The 20769-nt window shown below is 40.8% G+C and overlaps 1 protein-coding gene across 1 annotated transcript; it reads right to left on the reverse strand.

Moving 5' to 3' along the window:
- Positions 1-861: 861 nt before the first annotated feature.
- LOC135932591 (chitin synthase chs-1-like) lies at positions 862-20016 on the reverse strand. Its single transcript, XM_065470065.1, has 21 exons — positions 19991-20016; positions 19711-19846; positions 19407-19517; positions 18349-19228; positions 17959-18142; positions 15791-15946; positions 15507-15681; positions 15344-15398; positions 15036-15173; positions 8270-8470; positions 5368-5483; positions 5027-5195; positions 4501-4680; positions 4097-4375; positions 3837-4011; positions 3696-3718; positions 2023-2090; positions 1637-1747; positions 1252-1466; positions 1074-1170; positions 862-978 (listed from the first exon to the last, which is right to left on the reverse strand). Exons 1-21 carry the CDS (start codon positions 20014-20016, stop codon positions 862-864), a joined length of 3612 nt encoding a protein of 1203 aa, XP_065326137.1.
- Between the last annotated feature and the right edge of the window lie 753 nt (positions 20017-20769).

Consider the following 20769-nt stretch of genomic DNA (forward strand, 5'->3'; position numbering starts at 1 on the left):
GTATTACCACTGTCGTAGTCAGGAGTTAGCTCGCTAGTTTCCACCTAAACATGATATACAGTGGTCCCTCGCTATAACGCGGTTCAATTTTCTGCATGGAACCCAATATAAAAAGAAAATTATATTGTGATCAAGTCATATTTTGAAGAAATTGAATCAAAAAAATATCCAAGAATTCTTTGTAAAAAAAAAAATGAAAACAAAGAGTATGAAAACGCTCTGTAATGGAAGACTAGATCAGGTTATCATACATCAAAAGAATATGAGAAACTTGATTGAAATTTTCTCTGATTTACTATTACCAAACATCAGTCATTCAATCTGATATTAAGGTAAAAGCAGCAACCTCATTGTCATCAAGATTTATAGTATAAACAATACTTCAGATTCTTCAGATAAAATAATAAATGACTGACCTTATTCATTTCCAATTAATATGATTTCTATAGTGCCAATTTACAACAACCTCCAGGCGCTAAGGTACAAACCCTAACAATAAACTGACTCCCTATGAGCAAACACTTAAGACCAGTGAGTCCTCTTTTCCTTTTAGCAGGAGATCTCCAACAGAACCACAATCAGGGAAGGTCTGCCATCTGCTGTGACCAGCAGGGGGTGAGGGCAAAGAGGAGAGAGCAAATCGAGTAATATTTTAGCTAACAAACAATTTCTTTTTTTTTCTTTCTTTTTTGTTATTCTTTTTATTTGCTTATTTTGATATATTGACACTGGAACTGAGGTTTTTCTTATCTAAATAAATTATACTTGAATCAATGTAAATAAAAAATAAGTAGTAAATGCACTGCAGTTTGGTAAAAATCTCAGATATATTTTAAAGTCTTATACAGTCACAGCGGATGTTTATACTGCATCTTCTTCATGAGCCTTTCTGGTGACCTCTGACTCAACATCGCTGTCCTCAGTCTCAAAGTCCTTCATGGAGCTGTAGCTTGAGTCTGCATTAGAGCTGGAGCTATGCTGGAAGGCAATTGAACAAACATTAGCACAAAAAATTATTTCTGTACCGTTAAAAGAATACAAGAAATCTGTCTATGCACTATAGTTGCAAATACCCTTTTGCCTTGCAGGTATGACTTCTGTTTTTCAAGTTTCTTCATCGCTTTGGGTTCTGTGTCCACAATAGCTACATAATGGATGAGGGTGTGAATCCTGAACACAATGAACACAAAATAAGAATGTTAGATTCTCTTGGTGAGTATCAAAACACTGCGATTTGAAGTAAGAGGTCACCTGTGGTATAGCATCGCAAGGAACTGGATCACAACTGAAACTGCAAATCCCAAAATAAACATGAAGGCAATTGGATCAATTTGGATATCATCTCCTGTTTTCTGGAACTGAATGTTTAACTTTGGGATCTTGATAGATAATGTGTCACTGAAGAGCTGGAGGATGAAGGTTGCCACCAGCCAAAAGGCATTTAACATGAAGAAGACAAAGTTGACCTGTGTTTAATGAGAAAGATGAGACTAGTCTAAGATTAACTGCACATTTTTCCAGATGGAAAAGTACCAAAGCTCATGTTATACAAATATACAAAGTAACAGTGCTTTCAACCTGGAATCATAGGACATAAATGGTGCTCATTCTTGATAACACATCTTCCCACACTTACTTTGTTTCTCAGGTCTCGCAGCTCATTGGCCATCTTTTTCTGGTTTTCTTTGTCATCAGGCAGAGGTTCAAGATACTTCTTTTGAAGTTCTTCCCAGAATTTCTTTTCCTCCTGGAAAAGACAGAAATATTTTTAAGGTGTTTAAAACTAAATAAATAGCAACAAAAGCTTTAGAGGAAAATAATATGTTCATTAAAGGAACATATCTATAGCTTGTAAAGTGTCATGAAATAAAGACATTTTTTGGGCAAGGTAAGCATTTCTGCATGTTAATGAACAGTAATTATTACCCAAATACATAAATATCATACTACACATAAGACCACCATCATTTTTGGGAGTATGGGAGTAATGATAAATTCTAGACAGAGGTCATTTATGCACACCTGGTCGAGTGAGTCCTCTTCAAATGTCAGGTCACTGGACAAACTCTGGAGCTTTTCAATCCAGCCTGCTGAAAACAGCAAGGCAAAAATTATTTAATTGCATTATATTTGTCTGATTTTAAAAACAAGCAAAATAACTTTGCCAGGGTGTGGTTTGTGGCTCAGCTTCAATCTCATAGAGATTTTGAGACATGCCCAGGCATGAACTTGTGTTTAACGGCCCTACAGGTTCCCTAAACATAAAAGGCAAATTGTTCAAAGAAAATTGGCTGAAATTTTAAAGCTGGGAGTAATAGAAGAGTCACACATTAGCTATGTCCCAATTCCTAGGCCGCATCCTTTGAAGGACCAGGCTTTCGTGGTCTATGGGGGCCGGGTCCTCCGAAGACCAAGAAGGCTGGAAGTGCAAGGCTGTGAAATGGGACGATCTAGCCTTCAGATTTGCATCACCAGCTGTCTCAGTAGAGTTTAATAAACTCAGCTGTCTGCTCCTCGCTCACTAAAATATAAGAGGACATTGGAGTAAATTCTCTACCATCTCACACTTCTGTTTAATCAGCTTGACATTTATTCAGCTGTGTGAACTTTAATCTCTGCCAAACCGATTTACTCAGGAACAAATAAAACCCTGAAAAAAGACTAACAATAATATTTTTCAGCTATCTAAGTGACTTATATATCATGTTTAACCTGAGTAGCAAAGGATTGCGGGGAGTTTGAAAACGATGTGCCGGGAGTTTGCTGTTCTCACCGGCTCTAGTGAGCCTTGAACCCCCTGCTAGCTATGGAGCTGGTGGGTAACAGATGTTTCCGAAAACGTTGGAGCACTTTTGCAAAAATGTGATGTCTTGATAAATTGAGCAGATATATGAAGTTTACACAGCTACATTCTTGCCTGAAAATATCTTAAAAATTTATTTTGTGACTCAGAAAGAGTAATATTAAAACTAAGTAGCTACCACCATTGTTGGAAACTGGAATTGGCTGGGCCGCGCAATTAATTTTGGGATGGGATGGGGCACAAAGGATACACCTGAGCCATCCTTCAAATCCGGGGAAATGAAGGACGTATTTGTCGGCCCCATTTGGAGCAACCTTTGAATTGGGACAGCCTTCATGGCCTGGCTGTGACATTATTGGCCTTCAAATGTGGCCTCTGAAGGATGCGGCCTAGGAATTGAGATATAGCTAGTGTGTGGTGTAGCACCATAGTTCTTGTGGTGAAGAAAGATGGGTCTATACAGTTCTTTGTAGACTACAGCAAGAATGAGGTGTCACAATTTGATGCCTATCCCATGCCCCGTATTGAGAGCTCCTGAACCCGTCAAGCACAACTCATTTTTCAGAACACTGAATTTAACCAAGGGCTACTGGCAGATTGCCTTATCTGCAGATTCCAAGGTAAAAATGGCCTCCTCCACTCTACTTTGTAAGAGCTTGTCACACTCAGATTACGATTCAGATTGCGCCCCTCTGCAATGGCTCCATTGCATGAAGGATGCACACTCAGATCAACTGTGTATCTGGCTCTCCAGCCTCCAGCTGCACCAGTGGCTCTCCATCCACAGGTGCAACTTAAACATTGTAAATAAAAACATTTAAACTGCAATGATTTTGTTGTCAAGTCTTACATTGTTACATAAACAAAAACATAGTTAATTTAATGCACTTACATTGAATGTTGCGTTTTAATTGCCTGAAAGAAAATAAGAAAAAAATAACATTGCACTACATAGGATAGGGTAGTATACATAGTAGATATATTCTACATAGGACTGATATATTGAAATTTATTTTCCAGCTTCAGAACATACCCCTGTTCTGCTTCTGTGATGGTTATGTTTTCCACAATAGTGTTTTCAGCTTCAAGCTGCTCAGGCTCTTGGGCTGTGTTGTCCTGGCTCCCACTGAGCTGGTCAACTTGAATTCCCTGGCTGACTTTTTTGCAGCATTTGACCCATGAGAAGAGCTGTTGGAAAATGCCTTTGGCTGCAAACATAAATTATATAAATTTCATGAAACAGAATAAACAATAAGATGTGAGTGTAATGGCAAAAAGGCTGATATCTCTTACCTTTTTGTGTTTTCATTTGTGGTGTGAGAGCTGGAGGTGGGGCTGTGCCAGCAGCTGGTTTTGTCTCCCTGGTGCCCCAAGACACATTGTTCATATTGGCCATGGAATAGATGGTGAGCAGAAGGTAGGCGCTGGGGATGCAGATTATGTAGGGAAAGCTATAGAACAGCAGATGAAATTCCTGAGGATGGATTGCTGCAGTGATTATGTAAATGATGGACATGGAGATGATGAGAATGCTGCTGGGTGTCAGGATGGTTTTCGCTTTAACCATTGATCCTGAATTAAGGAGGAATAGATTTAGGGTTGAAGCAGGTTTCAGTATTTCTTGTCAAAGCATTAAACAAAAAAAATATTAAAATGACTGCATAATTACACTTTCAAGGTGTTTAAACATAACGTACCAATAATAGAAATTGTCACTAGCAACATAAGGAATGCATAACAGACACCCAAGATTGCGGCAATGGTAATTTGAGTGTCTGACTTGAGCTTGAAGCAAAGACCCAGGTAGATGGCTGGAGGTATCACAGATATGACAAGAGCAGCAGCAGAATTGATGTTCAAAACGAAGGATAAACTACCTGAAAGATATTTGTCATGTTTTAAAGTTGTATCTATTTAAGTGCTGTCAGCGTTAATCTTGTTAAAATGACATTAACGCCATAACCGCATTAACGCACCAAATCTCCATTAGCGAGTTAATGCGGATCGCCCCGTGCGTGTGGCTGGACGGCGCTAATGCGTTGACGCCATGCAGCCCCATGCACAGGGTGATCTGTGGGGCTGACGTTAATGTTATGGCATTAACGTCATTTTAACGAGGTTAACGCTGACAGCACTAATCTATTTTTACCTCAAATAACATTTCAGTGGACACAAATTCACATGTGAACAGGTGATTTTGTAAAACACAAAGGTGATACTAACCTGCAATCAAAAGACAGATGGTGGCAGGTGCAAGGATGGCTGAAATCATACCAAAAAACTGATAAAACATGAAGGGTTTTGATATGGATGGATTCCTCTTGGAAATAATTTTTGTGGAACCCAGCAGATCCACCATGTTGGCCATTGTTGAAGCCCCCCATCGCCGGCGCTATAGATGACAAATAAACACTAACATAACCAATGGCATGAGCAACATATGGATAGGTGACTATATGAAATTCTACTTGGAGTAAAAACAAAGACTGACGCTGATTACAATATTTATTACTTTTTGAATAATGACCGAACACTGATTGCAGTATTATTGAAAAGATTTTCACCTGATGGTAGAGTTCCTTGAAGTCCATTGGTGCATTGGTATGGGCATCAGAAGCTGCATTGTACTCGACTCTCCATCCCTGCTTTAGTAGCAGAGTACATAACCAGCGGTCCTCACCTGTGGGTAAAAAATATATATCAAATGAAAAATTTCCCTCTTGCAGCAGTGGGTGGTCTATCCTTTAATCCGGGGTGGCTGTGGCTCAGGTGGTAGAGCAGATCAGCTACTGATTGGAAGGTTGGTGGTTCGATTCTTGGCTCCCCCAGTCTGCATGCCAAATATCCTTGGGCAAGATATTAACCCCAAATTGCCCTCTGATGCATTCATCGGAGTGTGACTGTGTGTGAATGCTTATTAGTTGCACTTGGTTTTAGAAGTGCTTGTATAAGTGGGTGTGAATGTGGCATGTTGTATAGAGCGCTTTGAGTACTCCGGGAGAGTAGAAAAGCGCTATATAAGAATCAGTCCATTTACCATAATCTTGGGTCCTTGACCAGAGACCTGGGAGCTTGAGGGCCCTGCACAGTATCTTAGTTGTTCCTAGGACTGCACTGCTCTGGACAGAATTCTCTGATAGTATTCCTGGGATCTGCTGGAAGCCACTCACCTAGCTTGGTGTCACTGCACCGAGCGCTCCAATTATCACTGGGACCACTGTTACCTTCACCCTCCACATCTTCTCGAATCTTTCTCTGAGCCCTTGGCACTTGTCCAGCTTCTCCTGTTCCTTCTTCCTGATGTTGCTGTCATTTGGTATCACCACATCTATCACTATGGCTGTCTTCCTCTGCTTGTCCACCACTAGTATTTCCGGTTGATTAGTCATCACCATTTTGTCCATCTGTAAATCCCACAGGATCTTAGCTCGGTCATTCTCGGCCACCATAGGGTGCGTCTCCCATTATGACCTTTGGACTTCCAGGCCGTATTTGGCACAGATGTTTCTGTATACTATGCTGGCCACTTGGTTATTGTGTTCCATGTATGCCCTCCCTGCTAGCATCTTGCACACTGCTGTTATGTACTGGATTGTCTTGGGGGCATCTTTAAACAGCCTGCACCTGGGGTCTTGACTGGTTTGGTAGACCCAAGTCTCTATGGATCTTGTACTTAGAGGAATTGCCTGACATCCAGAAATCCTACCAGTGGCTGGACAAAGCTGGACTGAAGGACAGCACAGAGACACTAATCATGGGAGTATAGGAACAAGCTCTATCTGCCAGTGGTACATACCGTGCAGGTGCCTGTCCTTCCATGAGTTCTCCTCCTCTTGCTCCTCTTTCTTTGGTTTCTGCTGCCTGAGGTATTCACGAAGGACTCGTTTGGCTGTGGCCATCTTGTGGATGTTCGAAGTCTCATCCTGGACTGACACTTACTAGACTCTAACCTCCTTCCTTCCACTTAGCATGCAGTCTTGGGGTGTTGGGTTTGAAGTGAAATCCTCCATGCATGAGGAGGGAGCTTCTTTGTCTTGATTTTAGTTATTTTCTCAGCTCTTCAGAGGAGACTGTGTGAATCAGGCCTTTATGGTCAAATAGCTGCTAAGAAATCCCTACTAAGAAAAGGCAACAAGCAAAAGAGATTGTTTGTGCCAAGAATGTACATTAGACCACTGGAAATCTGTGCTTTGGTTTCATGAGTTTAAATTTGAGATCTTTGGTTCCACCTGCACTACCTTTGTGCGACACAGAAAAGGTGAACGGATGGTCTCTACATGCATGGTTCCGACCATGAAGCATGGAAGAGGAGGTGTGATGGTGTCGGGATGCTTTCAGATTACGGCATGGCTAGCACAGCATACATCTGGTTTGCGTTTAGTTGGACCATCATTTATTTTTTAACAGAACAATGACCTCAAACACCCTTCCAGGCTGTGTAAGGGCTATTTGACCAAGAAGCGGAGTGATGGAGTGCTGTACCAAATGGCCTGATCTCCACAGTCACCTGCCCTAAACCCAATCAAGATGGCTTGGGATGAGATGGACTGCAGAGTGAAAGCAAAAGGGCCAACAAGTGCTCAGCATCTCTGGGAACTACGTCAAAACGGCTGGAAAACCATTTCATGAAGCTCATAGAGAGTCAAAGAGTGTGCAAAGCAGTAATCAAAGCAACGGGCGGCTATTTTGAAGTATGTTACAAATTTGCATTTTATGTGTTTGTTTTGTACAGTCAATGCATCTGTTTATGTTAATTCAGCTGTGCCAGGGCCCTGCTGTGATTGGTGCATGGATATACAGCTCCGACATCACTGGTTCCAGCTTGAGGACCTGCCCATTAAAAGGAGGCTGGAGTGCCGCGGCGGGAGAGGTTCTCACGTTTTTCCTCACGACCCAGGAGTATACCTGTGACAGCCGATGGCTGCAGTGCTGTTTTGACAATTGTGGAAGTGGAGTGGGTAGGGATGAGCTGCCATTTCTTTTGATCACCAGTTTTCTCCTGTTTTGAATTAGTTAAGGAGGTCAGACTCTGTCGTTCTTTTTGGCTTTGTTTTAGGTCAGGGGTGTGGGAATCAGTTTAGATTTGTTTTGTTAATTATTCTGGCCTTGGCTCACCCTGAAGTGTTGACAATCCCGTTTTGTTGTCCCTCTTTTTAGCACATTGTAAATAAATCGCATCATAGCGAGTGCCTTACTCATATTGCCTGGCCCTAGACGGGTCATAACAAGTATAAAACACGTTTTGGGTTATTTCACACTTTTTTGTTTATTACATAATTCCATATGTGGTCATTCATCGTTTTGATCCCTTCAACAAGAATCTATAATGTAAATATTCATGAAAATAAAGAAAAATAAATGAGAGGGTGTGTATAAACTTTTGACTGGTAATGTATATCAGAGGAATGTAGAAAAAGTGAGCGTGGACTGGTAACGTTTTTACTTGTGTGATTTTATTTCCATTACCTTGGTCATACTGGATGTAGTGCCTTGCCTCTGTGGACTTGGTAGAATACGTCTTCATCACATTGTCATCCATTAGGGCCTCTGCTCTGAACAGACTGAAGCAGCCAGGGCTACACAGAACGCAGCCAATGACGTGCTCTGCTGTCTTCTGCAGCCAGTGACTGAGAGCATACTCAAACTTTTGGAACCAGACAGCAGGACCTGCAAAGAAAATACAAAGGTATGTACAGATACAGCTACTATAAAATGGCTGTCTTATTCCTGACATAACCATAACAGACACCTGGTGGATTTCCTAGCTGATTACCAACTGATCCGTGACTTTAATGATATCCCCTGCCTCTCACGTGTACAATGTGAACAGGAACGTTAACACCTGAGAGCAGCATTTATGAAAACCAGTTAGGGGCACCGCAGGGGGGCATTGCTAATGAAAGTTTATTCACTTTCTGCATATATATCCATTCATGTTTTTGCATTGATCAGTGGTTTTATAACTATAACGACAGAAGTTGTGCACAATGTACAAGCAAGATACAGCAGAAAACTATAAGTGATGCTTTCATACCGTACTATGATTATTGCTAAATAATGTTTCTGAAGCACAGCACTACAATGTTTTTATTTTAATTTAGAAATGAAAATCATTGTTTTGTCCTTTAAGAGAAGAGTTTATTTTAGATGTGATACAAAAGGGCAAGTCTGACAGAAAAAGGGAACCAAAGCTTTGATACTACCCTTGCATCTGCTGTACTTGCATGGGCAATCCATGCATGCCAATTACTGTATGCGTTGACTTTGCAAATAAACGAACAGTCATAGCGGCAATGATCACAGTCATACATGTTTACTTTCAGCATGTTGCCTTCCACTAATATATGTACATTAAATTTGTCTGACTCCTTTTATAATATTGTGCTATGAAACTCCAAATGCAACAACAAATACAGTGTTTCTCCTGCAAAAAATGTTACTAAATCAATGCAGTAGTTCATTTTAAATTTAAATCACTCTGATTGTACAACGTTTCTGATGATTAATAAGGTCAGTGAAACACTGCTGTAGTTAAAGTGGAAGCTATGGCACTGTGCTTAAAACTATTGGAAATTCACCCCATTTAGGCTTTCAAAAAATGTACAGTTGTAGCAGTAACAATTACAGTCACGCCTGCTTGCTCAAGTTTTCTGCCACTAATCTTAGTCTATCACCTTTGCAATTAATTTTATTACTCTTGCTCAAAAAAATTCCGCTGTGAAAGCGACTCTCTAAATCGAGGTACATGTCCCACAAAGTGTCCAAATTGCAGCATTTTTTTAAATTTAGTAATAGGTGGAAAAACTACTATACAAACAGCACTCCCCTGCCACCATAGAGTAGGATTTTTTTCAACTAATCGGGAGATTATTAACGGTTCATAGATAATTTATACATTTTGTATATCATTTCTTATGATTGTGCAATGAATGCTTCATCATCATTATAAGACCCCTCAGACTGAATGTAGGAAATAAACCACACAAGTTTTGGGAAACTGCAGGAACTGTCTGAATCCTGATGATGAATAAGTAAAAATACACTTTAATAAAGTAATTTGTTAAATATTTAATGCAGATGTCTTTACAGTTATGTTACTAATATTGTGTGGATCGTAGTATTTTAAAATGCAGTGAATTGCCTGCTGTGGACCACCTCTACTTTTTTAAACTCTCCTTCCTCGGAGAGGACGCAGAGTTGCAAGTAAGAATAAGATTTCTGAATCATCTCTGAATCAAGACTTCCAGAAGAAAGTAATTTTAAGCAAAAGGCGAGACGTTTATTTGAGGCTGGATCACATTACAAAATAAAAGGCAAAACGAGAACCAAGACTTGACTAAATTAACGAAATTGAGCCCACTAAACTTAAAACTAGCACACAGAACACAGGGAATACAGAAACATGAGACCTGACAAGCCTCAGTTCCACCCTGGCTGAAATCCTCCATCATAGTTCCCTTACCAAAAAATTACTCACATCCTGCCTGAATGACTAACGGCCAGTGGCATACATCCTGCTGCTGATGAAGTGCTTCAAGAGACTGTTTCAGAGTCATATCATGTCCTTCATTCACCCAACCTTTGTGTGGCGGGGGCGTGGTTTGCTGGCCTGCTGCAGAGGAGGGGTGACACAGTGAGCTCTCTGGGTGGCACGGAGGCGGGGAGGCAACAGGTGTACGGGACTGTTTTAAAGAGGGAGATGTGTTTTTGTGTGCCCACACTGAGATGGAGCAGATGATGCTGGCAGAGAGACGGAGTGGCTGCGTCCGTGGCGGGTGCTAAAAAAAAAACGCAGATTATTTCCCCAATAAAAGACACTAAGCATAACCCATGTGTGTGTGGGTCCTGTGTCACACTTTGATGCTCACCAATTTGTTTACAGAGCTAAAAGGTATTGATGTACAATGCCACTGATTTCCTTTCTGAAGCAAGAAAAGCTCAGGGTGATATCAACGATACTGATCCAATATCGATACTTTGGACAAAAACTTAATGTTTTATTGTATTTCAAATTATAACTTCATAATAATTACAGGACATCAGACTACTTGTTCTTATTTTTTTTTTTATAATGCAGAATTATCATATAGAAATAAAAAACCTGAGGTGATGCTTTTGCCACCAAACCAGTGGATCCTTATTTCTCGGAATCAGAGTGTTACTGGCGTATTTCAATGAGTACATCACTGGAAGCTGACCTGTGATTTTGGCCTGACAAAACCTGCAAAATCTGTCCATATCCCGCCTTTTGCTGCAGCTGAACCTCAGGGTGCAGGACTGTGGCTAGACCTTGAGGTAGAAGGCCCTGAGGCAGAGCTAACAGTAGGTGTTGAGCTTAGAGTTAGATTTGGAGCAGACTGTCCTGTTTGATAGACTTCTTGCATTTTAGTGTGGAGATGTTTTTTTAATATGTCAACACTGTCTTTGTCTCGAAAACCAAGGTGTTTAAACTTAACATCCAGAAATGTACTTGCAGCTAGACAGTGAATGCTCTCAATAACGCTAAATCTGTGTTGGCACTGCTGTGCTAGTTGTGTGGCAAGACAGCTGCCCTGACAATCACACCCTGCTACAGCCCTGACACAAGTGGAATCACTTTGGAGACTGAAACATGTTTTTCAGATGAAAGTTCCTGTGTTACTCCTTCAAACAGCCATAGTGCATCAACTGTTTGCTTGATCAGGGATAATTCTCCCACATTTAACCTAAAAAGAAAGAACTCAAGACATAGAACTATCTGAAGCCTAGACTAAATGACTATTTAAGCTAGAACATAATAGAAAAGTCACATTACTCAGAAACTGGGTCAAACAACCCATAACCATGACATACGGTATGATCTACAGTGTGAAATGGTTTTGACATATCTATAAAAATTGCCACACAGTAGTCCTTGGAAACCAAAACTTCCACAAAGTCATTTGAAACTTCAGTTGAAGCTGTAACATTGCTATGTTGTTTTCTGAAACGAGATCTATTGAGGGAGAGAATAATATTGGAGTCCAAGTATTTCTTCAATTGGCCATTCGCCAACTTCTCGAGCACTTTGGCTAGAATGCAAAGTTTAGAAATGGATCGGGAATTGTATAATATATAATAAAGTGGGATCAACACCTTTTAGTAAAGATAGTACTCTTTATCAAAAAGCAGGAACGGGGGGGGGGGCTCCCCCGTTGTCTGAGCCCTGGATCTCCTCCATGCCTGCTATGACTCCCCACATCTACCATTAGATAGTTACATGGAGAAACCTTTTGAACACAAGCACACTCATGCACACAGGTGTGAACACACGTGTTTACAGACAAACGCTGCCTCTAAGCTTACCATGCGTTGTCAATCTTGTGTGCTGCTCAGTAACATTGAAGTTTTCAGTCTGGCTTTTCTTTGAGAAAAGAAAAACAGATACGTTCCGAGCTCCTTTACATGTTGATATTATGCAAGCAATTTACTCACTTAGTTCACCCAGACGTCATGTGTTAAAAAGTTGAGCTTAACGGTATGATGCTCCATACCACCTTTTTACACTTTGCCATAGCTTTAAGAGAATGGAAAAATAAGGTTAATAGTAAATAAAAACAAAATTGTTAATTGAATCATTTGATTTTTTTATATAGTCGAAAATTATTTTCTGTCCTTCATTTTTGTGACTATACCCGCAGACACACAATCTCATGATTATCTAAGACCTGTCATCAAATAGCCATTGCTCCTTGTAATTCACAATAATTTGTGTCTGCTGCTCTCCTTAGGTGTGCTGGATGAGATCCAAAAGCAGTCTTCTGTAATGGGAGGTAAAAATGGTTCTTTGTCAGTTCCTCAAAAAATATCTCAAAGAGTGATGTTTCAAATTTAAAAAAAAAAACTTGAATGCAGTGGCCACGCAAGAGGACCAGCAACACTGATCTTTGGTGGTCCAAAGTGATGCTGTAAAACAGTTGCAAAGCAGCTGGTCAGGATTTGTGTTTTTCTAGAGTCTGCAAAGCTGCATTGGTTGACTTCAAAAAATCTGCACAAGGATGTAAAATTGGTTATAGTTCTCATTAGCCAAAGCTACAGCCTCCCTCTTGAAATTTGCTTTATTATAACGGCCTCTCGGGTGATCTCGCAGATGCCCTGTAGCTTGTAACGGTTGTCTGGCTGAGAAAGGAAAAGTTGGAGGATTTCATAGTCATCTTGACAAAAGTTCAAAAAACACCAAACACCTGTGTTTTTTACATGGCTCAGGTTAAAGCCGGCCTCCTTCGATCTCTGATAGATCTACATATGACCCTCATCATATTCATGTAAACACAACAGTGCCCTATTTTCATCTCTTGCCCAGTTATGCCGTACAAGATCAAAAAGACCCTAAAAGCCCTCATCCGGAACTCAACGGGAATGTGGCAAATAACACTAAAGGGCCAACTTCAAGCCCATAGCACAACTCAAGTGCGGGATCTACCAAGGAAATGTACTGTCCCACTGCTGTTCTGTATAGGCCTGAACCCCCTCAGTGAGATTTTATGGTAATGGCTAACCAACCAGACATAATAGTGGTGGGCAAGCAGCAGAAGACGGCCGTAGTGATAGACTTAGCAATTCTGACTGACGTCAACATCAGGAAGAAGGAAGACGAGAAGCTGGGCAAGTACCAAGGGCTCAAAGAAGGGCTTAAGAAGATGTGTAGGGTGAAGGTAACAGTGGTCCCAATTGTAGCGCTTGGTACAGTGCGCCCCCCAGCTAGGCGAATGGCTCCAGCTGATCCCAAGGACAACAATCGAGATCTCTGTCCAGAAGAAAATACTTTGCAGTAAAAATACTGCACAGCAAAGATACTGGCAGGACCTTCAAGCTCCCAGGCCCCTGGTAGAGGACCTGAGCTTGAAGGACAGACCTCCCACAGGGATGAGAGAGGATTTTCCTTTCGTATATACATATATCTATAGATATATAGATATCTATATATATCTATATAGATATATATAGATATCTATATATAGATATACATATAGAGAGAGAGAGATAGATAGTAGGGGTGCAACGATACACAAAATTCACGGTTCGGTTCGGTTCGATACTTTGGTGTCACGGTTCGATATTTTTTCGATACAAAAAAATGTTCATGCCTTTTTAATTTGTTATTTATTAAAATTATAAATATATATTTTACCTCAAAAGTACAGTTTTTAAATGTAATGTTGCTGACACAAAAAAAATAATAAAAAAAATAAATATATCTGATCAAGAAATCACTCATCTTTGGAAAAGAGAGTTTATTACAGAGAAATGGCTCTTTCCAAAATAAAAGCTATACTACACGCTTCTTCTGGGGTAGTATACTCTCAGCAGCATATTAAACATATCAGGTCCCCATAAGGAGAATCATGTGCTAACGGCTGTCTAAATGACTCGGGTAAAGTTTGTAGCATGCGTGCTTGTTGTTTTTGTCTGCTTCCACTTGTCTTTGCACTAGGATGATGTCGGCGTAAATTTGCAGTCATATTTGTTGTGTTCCCACTAGTGCTGTCAGCGTTAATCTCGTTAAAATGACATTAACGCCATAACGCGGCAAATCTCCGTTAACAAGTTACCGCGGATCGCCCCGAGCGTGGTGCTGGACGGCGTCAACACGTTAACAAGTTAACAAACTGTGCTAACGCACTAGTTCCCACCAGTTGAGCATTGCGTGGCACATCCGACATACTGTTTTACTTTTGTCCATTAGGGCCATACTTCACATAAAAACCAAAATAGCTCCAAACGCCAGATCTGAATGAGGGTGGGGGAGGTTCAATTTCGGGTAGCGTTGAGGCAGTTGCCATGTTGCAACGAGCTTAGCTTCTGACTCACTAGCTTGCGCTGCGCTCAGTGGATCTGCGCTCGACAGTGCAGCCTAGGCGGAGTAGTCGAACGCAGATCCACTGAGCTCTCAACACAGACAGCATCGTCAGAAGAAAAGATGATAAAATAAATTTAAAATTTTGTATTGTTCGATACATATGGGTTTTTTTTTGTTTGTTTGTTTAAGTAATTTCAACCATCATCAGTGATTGATCTCTTATTGATATTCTCCTGCAATGCTGAGTGTTACCATAAGTGTGGCACTTTGATCCTTCCTTTTGGTTGTGTTGAACAAGAGCTTGGGGCGTATACAGACATCAGTATACTGGTTCGAGAAGAATTTTCGTCAGTATAAAGTCTCTGTGACATCTTGCCCATATGTTTTTATTTTATTTTGTTACTATGTGCAAACCTGATCCAGTGGGATGTATCCTACCACATGCTGCCCCAACGCAAGGGTATATTCTGAGACGGTCAATAAGCAACATCAAGGAAGCAGGCTGGAAGTCAGTGTCCCCATCCAAAGCCAAGATGTAGGTGTTGTGCTTCTCTTTCTAAAGAAACAAATGCAATTTGCTTTGTTTTACAATAACACGTTGGTCATCTTTTGTGTACCATAAGAGTTGTTTGCAAGCATGTTTGAGCGAATCAGAAACTTTCTCTTGAATCTTACCTGAGCTTGTTTTTTTAGCCCCTGCTCATCCTCTCCCCGCTGCCAACGAATGTAATATTTGGTCATGAGTTTCCAGCCCAGGAGATAGTAAAGATACATTATCTGTAAAAAAAAATAAATAACAATTAATAAATAATGATTTTTAACTTTCAAGAGTTCAGATGATAAACATTGCAATAATAAACATAGTGCAGTTAATTATTTTACTACCTGAGACCATCTCTTTTTGTGACGGATGCGTTCTTTATCCTTGAAGTGAACCACAATGTTGTTTCCTTGAGGCATGTTGACAATAAGACGACCTCCATATGGCGTCTGTATAATTTTCTGATCAGGAACTTGCTGCTTCTTTCTGAAGAACTTTTGTTCAGCGTTCTTGAAGATGCTGATGACAGGCAGTTAGAAAAAATGCTGTCACTAAATTCATAAAGTCCAGGATAGTCAAATAAATCCTGGTCTTAAATGCATTAATAGTAGAGAGTATGTAAACATACCCATAAACCTCTTGAATAACTTGTACGAGATTCTTTGCGTATTCATTCAGATGGCAACTCTCCTCAACATGTTCAAACGCATCATCAAAGTAGATTTGCGCTTCAAAGGTGAAATCGTTGATCTTTGGGTCTTCTTTTGGTCTGTACTTGTCCAGTCTGTAAGGAAAAGCATGAACAGGAAGTGAGAGGAAATCCATGCATTCTTTTACACTTATCCTTTTAAGGGTCGTGGGTGGTGGGGGTGGGGGGTCTGGATCCTATCCCAGCTAATGTAAGGTGAGAGGCAGGGTACACCCTGGACTGGTCGTCAGTCTATCACAGGGCTAACACATAGAGATGTACAACCATTTAACCTAAGCCCACTACCTGCAGAGTACCCGGAGAAATCTCACGCAAACATGAAGAGAAGATACAAATTCCACACAGAAAGGCCCTGGCCAGGTTGTGGAATTGAACTCAGGACATTCTTGCTGTCTCACCTCAATGCACGGCTAGGGTATGGAAGCAGTCTCCTGGAGAGAGGCTGGACCCCTTTCTTAGTCTGGAGTTGCCGAACGATTGTTTAGAGTACTCAGCCTTTATGGAGTCAGGGCGTGGTGTTTGAGAGTGCTCTACCTGGGGTCGTCCTACTGGGAGGTCTCACTGTCGTCCTACTGGGAGCTTCCGGTCTCACTGCCGTTGCCCACTTATGTGGGCAATGAAAGTGGGGCATGATTGGGAGGAACGGCTTCCCACCCTACTGGTATTCAGTTATTGGACTTCTCTGCAAACCCCATGTTCAAGCAAAAGGGTGTCCATAATTGCACATGGCACCGGAAGAACTTTGGCACCAGGTCAATGATCGATCAAGTCGAACCTCAGATACAGGAGGAACAATGCATTTTTCATTCTGTTCATAAAGCACTGGACTACCTCTTTACCCTCTCAGGGATACTTGAAGGTGCATGGGAGTTTGCCCAACCAGTCTACATATTTTTTGTGAACTTGGGGAAGGCATTTGACTGTGTCCTTCAGAGTGTCCTGTGGGAGGTGCTTTGGGAGAATAGGGTGTCTGGCCCATTGCTACAGGCCATTTGATATTTATACAATCTTTGTAAGAGTTTAGTTCACATATGAATCACTTGGGTGGTCTCAGAATCTCATGTCTGAATCTCATCATTTTCACAGATGATGTGGTTCTGTTGGTTTCATCAGATGACAGCCTCAAATTCACACTGGAACATTTCACAGCGAGTGTGAAGTAGTGGGAATGAGAATCAAGAGTGATGGGAGAAGGGAGCAGGAGATCCATTGGTTCTGTGGCTGCAGTGATGCGGATGCATGTGGTAAACAGAGAGCTGAGTGTAAAAACTACGCTCTTAATTTACCGGTCGATCTACGTTCCTATCCTCACCTATGGTCACGAGCTTTTGGTAGTGACCGAAAGAACGAGATTGCAGATTCAAGGGGCAGAAGTGAGCTTCCTCCGAAGGGTGGCTGGCCTCTCCCTTAGAGATAGGGTGAGAAGTTTGGCCATCCGGGAGAGAGTAGAGCCGCAGATCCTACACATCATTGAGCAAATTGAGGTGGTTTGGGCATCTGACAAGAATTCCTCCTGTGTGAGGTGTTCCAAGCATGTCCCATCCTGGCACACCCATGGCACACTGGAGAGATTATATCTCTCAGCTGGCCTGGAAACGCCTTGTTTTTCCTGCGGACAAGCTGGAGAAGCTGGCCAGGAAGATGGAGGTCTGGGCTTCTCAGCTTATTCTGCTGCCCCTGCTACCCGGCCCCAAATAAGCTGAAGAAAATGGATGGATGCTTTAAGTAATAACTGAATTTATGTTTAAGTTTCACTGTGAAGAAGGGAAGTCGAGGAGATAGTAGTAACACATGAGAAATTGAAGTTAGAGGAATAGCAAGATAAAATATTTTTTTGACAGAATCACTGAGACTCACCTGAATATTGATATTATAATGTTCATCATCTCCTCGTAGGTCTCGTGCCACATGGTCGCACACAGATACACCATAACCGGTTCAAAATACCTAAGTCTTGACAGAAAAATATTTGAGATAGTATCATCAAAATTGCCTAAACCTAGTCACAACTTAGAGAAACCCCATTTAGAAAAACACGTTAATGAACCACAGGAGCACATTGAAAAAACAGTGGTACACACGCTTACTTTCTTATTGTTTCCTTAGTGTGGATGTCAAATCTGGTGTTAAGGAGAAGGGACTGTTCAATAAAGGCTCCCTCATACAACCTCCTGATGAACAAGTCTTGAGTCCGCTGTATTCGGTGCACATTGAGCTTCCAGAGATGTAGGGTTACCAACACAAGACCAATCCACCAGAACAGTGCCGTACCTGAACGAAGAGAAAAAAAAATCATGTTCATCTTGAGAACTCTACCTTTATTTCCACCATGTCGCATGCAAGTTTAACTTTGAATTAAACTTTACTAACTAGGAGTTGAGTCTGTATGCACACAAACTCGAAGTTCACTCGTCAGGTGACTTTAAATAACAAGTAAATATAATTGTTTGATCCTATGAACAGCTCTATTTTACTACCTGTGAGTATGCCAATGTCAGCTATCTTGGACATGTCAAGGAAACACAGAGTGTATGTAACATCCAGCACCATACATGGAAGCACACTGTCTTTCAGGTTTTGGTTTCTTCCATCAACAGCCACCTTACAGTAGTCTGTGAAGTTGATGTTTGCTGTTCCATTCAGGCTTGCTCTGTAGTCCTGATAGTAAACAATAACTGGAATGACCAGCAGAGCCAAAACAGCCAGAGAGGCCAGGTATAGAGGAAGGATGAAGCATCGCCGCAGAGCATGCATCTTGCAGGCTACCAAGGCAAACCAGTGGCAGACTGCTGAGGAGACCAGCTGGACCCCAATGATGATGGCTATAATGCTTGTCTCACGGCTTGGGATGGAGGTCAGAATGCTCCAGTCCATTTTGGCTAGAGGGACATAGGCCCCAATTACACAGGCAGTCACAACAATCCTGATGAAGCTGGAGAAGATTTGCAGTATGTTCTGGCACTTTGTTATGTCTTTGCAAAGGTTCCCGAGGAAAGTGGAGCTGCTGTTGTCTGAGATTATTTGAAAGTAGTTTTCCCACCAGTTGAAAGACACCAAAATGGACCCTCCAACAGCTAGCCCCACCCAGATGATCATCTTGTTATCAGAAGAATCCTTCATGATATATAGAAGAACAAACAGGACATAACCAATCAAAATAAAGATTAAACCAAAGATGCAAGGCATCAGGAAGTGTTTCGTTTGTTTGGCAGAACACTGAGCGACCAGCTGTAGGATTGCAGAGATGACAGCTACTCCGTTGAATATTGTCACATTGGTCACAATGTCCAAGTGTGGCATCGCCATGATGGTGAGAATTGATGCACCTGCAGAAACCAGAAACTCAAAGAAAAGAACCTAAAGAAGAAGCAGAAGATAATGACATTATAAAACACAATGACAAAAAAAGGCTAAAAAATCTGCAGACTTTCTGTTTTTAGCATCAGAGTTTTCTTACTAGGGCTGCAGTTGTTTTTCTGGGCAGCTTTGATGTTTTATAACATGATTTCCAGATGCTTTTGAGGAATAGAAATACACTGGAGGCGATGAGAGAGCAGCCGATACACAGCAGTGCAACAGGTTTCTGTTCAGGAGGGAGAGTCTTTGTGCCTTCATTGGACAACGTGATTAGGAGGAGGAAAGACGTCTATAAGAGAGGAAAAGAAATCTCTGAATATGTCAGTTATTAGTGCAGTGTTTTGGCAAGGTAAAATCAACAGTTGCGCTGTGTGATTAATTCCTTAGTGTCAGTAAAAATGATAATATGTGTATTTTTAGCTGCAGTCATACGTGCAGAATAAATATCCCATATGTTGTCAAATGTCCTAAAAAGAACAAACCTTGCTACATAACGCTGATCCAAACACAATAAAAGCTACAGCAAACAAAGAGATCATCTTCAGCAGTTTGATCATTTTCCACGGTGTCTGTTCATCTTCAATGATTGGGACTTCTTGACAGGTGTCCCATGGCCTCCTGAATGAAGAGAGAAAGCATGGAAAGAGCACAGTGCAAGTTAAAATTTTGCAAAAAATGATTTAACTTGTTATATGTGCTAAACAATGTGAAAATCTGAAAGTTAAAATATAAAAATTACATTTCTTTACAGATCACACTTACTTTGGTAAATCTCTTTGCTCCTCCATGATGAATACAGTAAATGAATATCTCTGTTTGGAATCACTATATAGCGGTTTAGGTATGAGTCATCATGTAGTCACTCCCACTGCGAGAAAGACCTGAATATCTGCACCAGGTTAAGAAAAATATGAGTAAACAGGATCTTCGAAGTCTGAAATGTACCTAAATTTAGATATAAAATATTTTACTGCATAGTTTGCTATTTACTGCATAATATTTAGTATGATATTGAGAGAGAAAGCTAGCAAAAGCGACATTAGTGAGAGACAAAAGTATGGCCTCCCGTTAGAGCAGTTCAATATAAATACCTATATGGCACCTCAATTTATGTGGAGTCTTTAGCTATCTATACATCTCTACATTATGTATGGGACATGGAGGAAACACCTATAGATTTTTTTGTGTCTTCTGTTCTGAGGGGTTCTGTTCAACAAAAAATAAGGTTCCATCCTCTAAGGAATATATATGTTCATTAAATTTTCTTCCAGTCTCCAAACACTTAATTCATGTATTCTTTCTTCTGCTCTTTATTTATGGTTCAGAGATATCTTAGCTTAGATCTTTGTAGCTTTAAGTGTTGCTGCGCCAAAAATGAGTGAACCCTTTGGAAAGCATGTTCTGCACATGCAGAGTTACATTTATATGGATTTATGTGTGATCTTGGTTTAAAACTGAATAATAATTAACAATAGGTACAAAGTCAAGTTGTTAATATTTTGTGCTAACAACAGCTCAAGAAGAAGCACATCATAATGTTT

The sequence above is a fragment of the Pelmatolapia mariae genome, linkage group LG22 (assembly GCF_036321145.2).
Source record: "Pelmatolapia mariae isolate MD_Pm_ZW linkage group LG22, Pm_UMD_F_2, whole genome shotgun sequence".
Classification (NCBI taxonomy): Eukaryota; Metazoa; Chordata; class Actinopteri; order Cichliformes; family Cichlidae; genus Pelmatolapia; species Pelmatolapia mariae.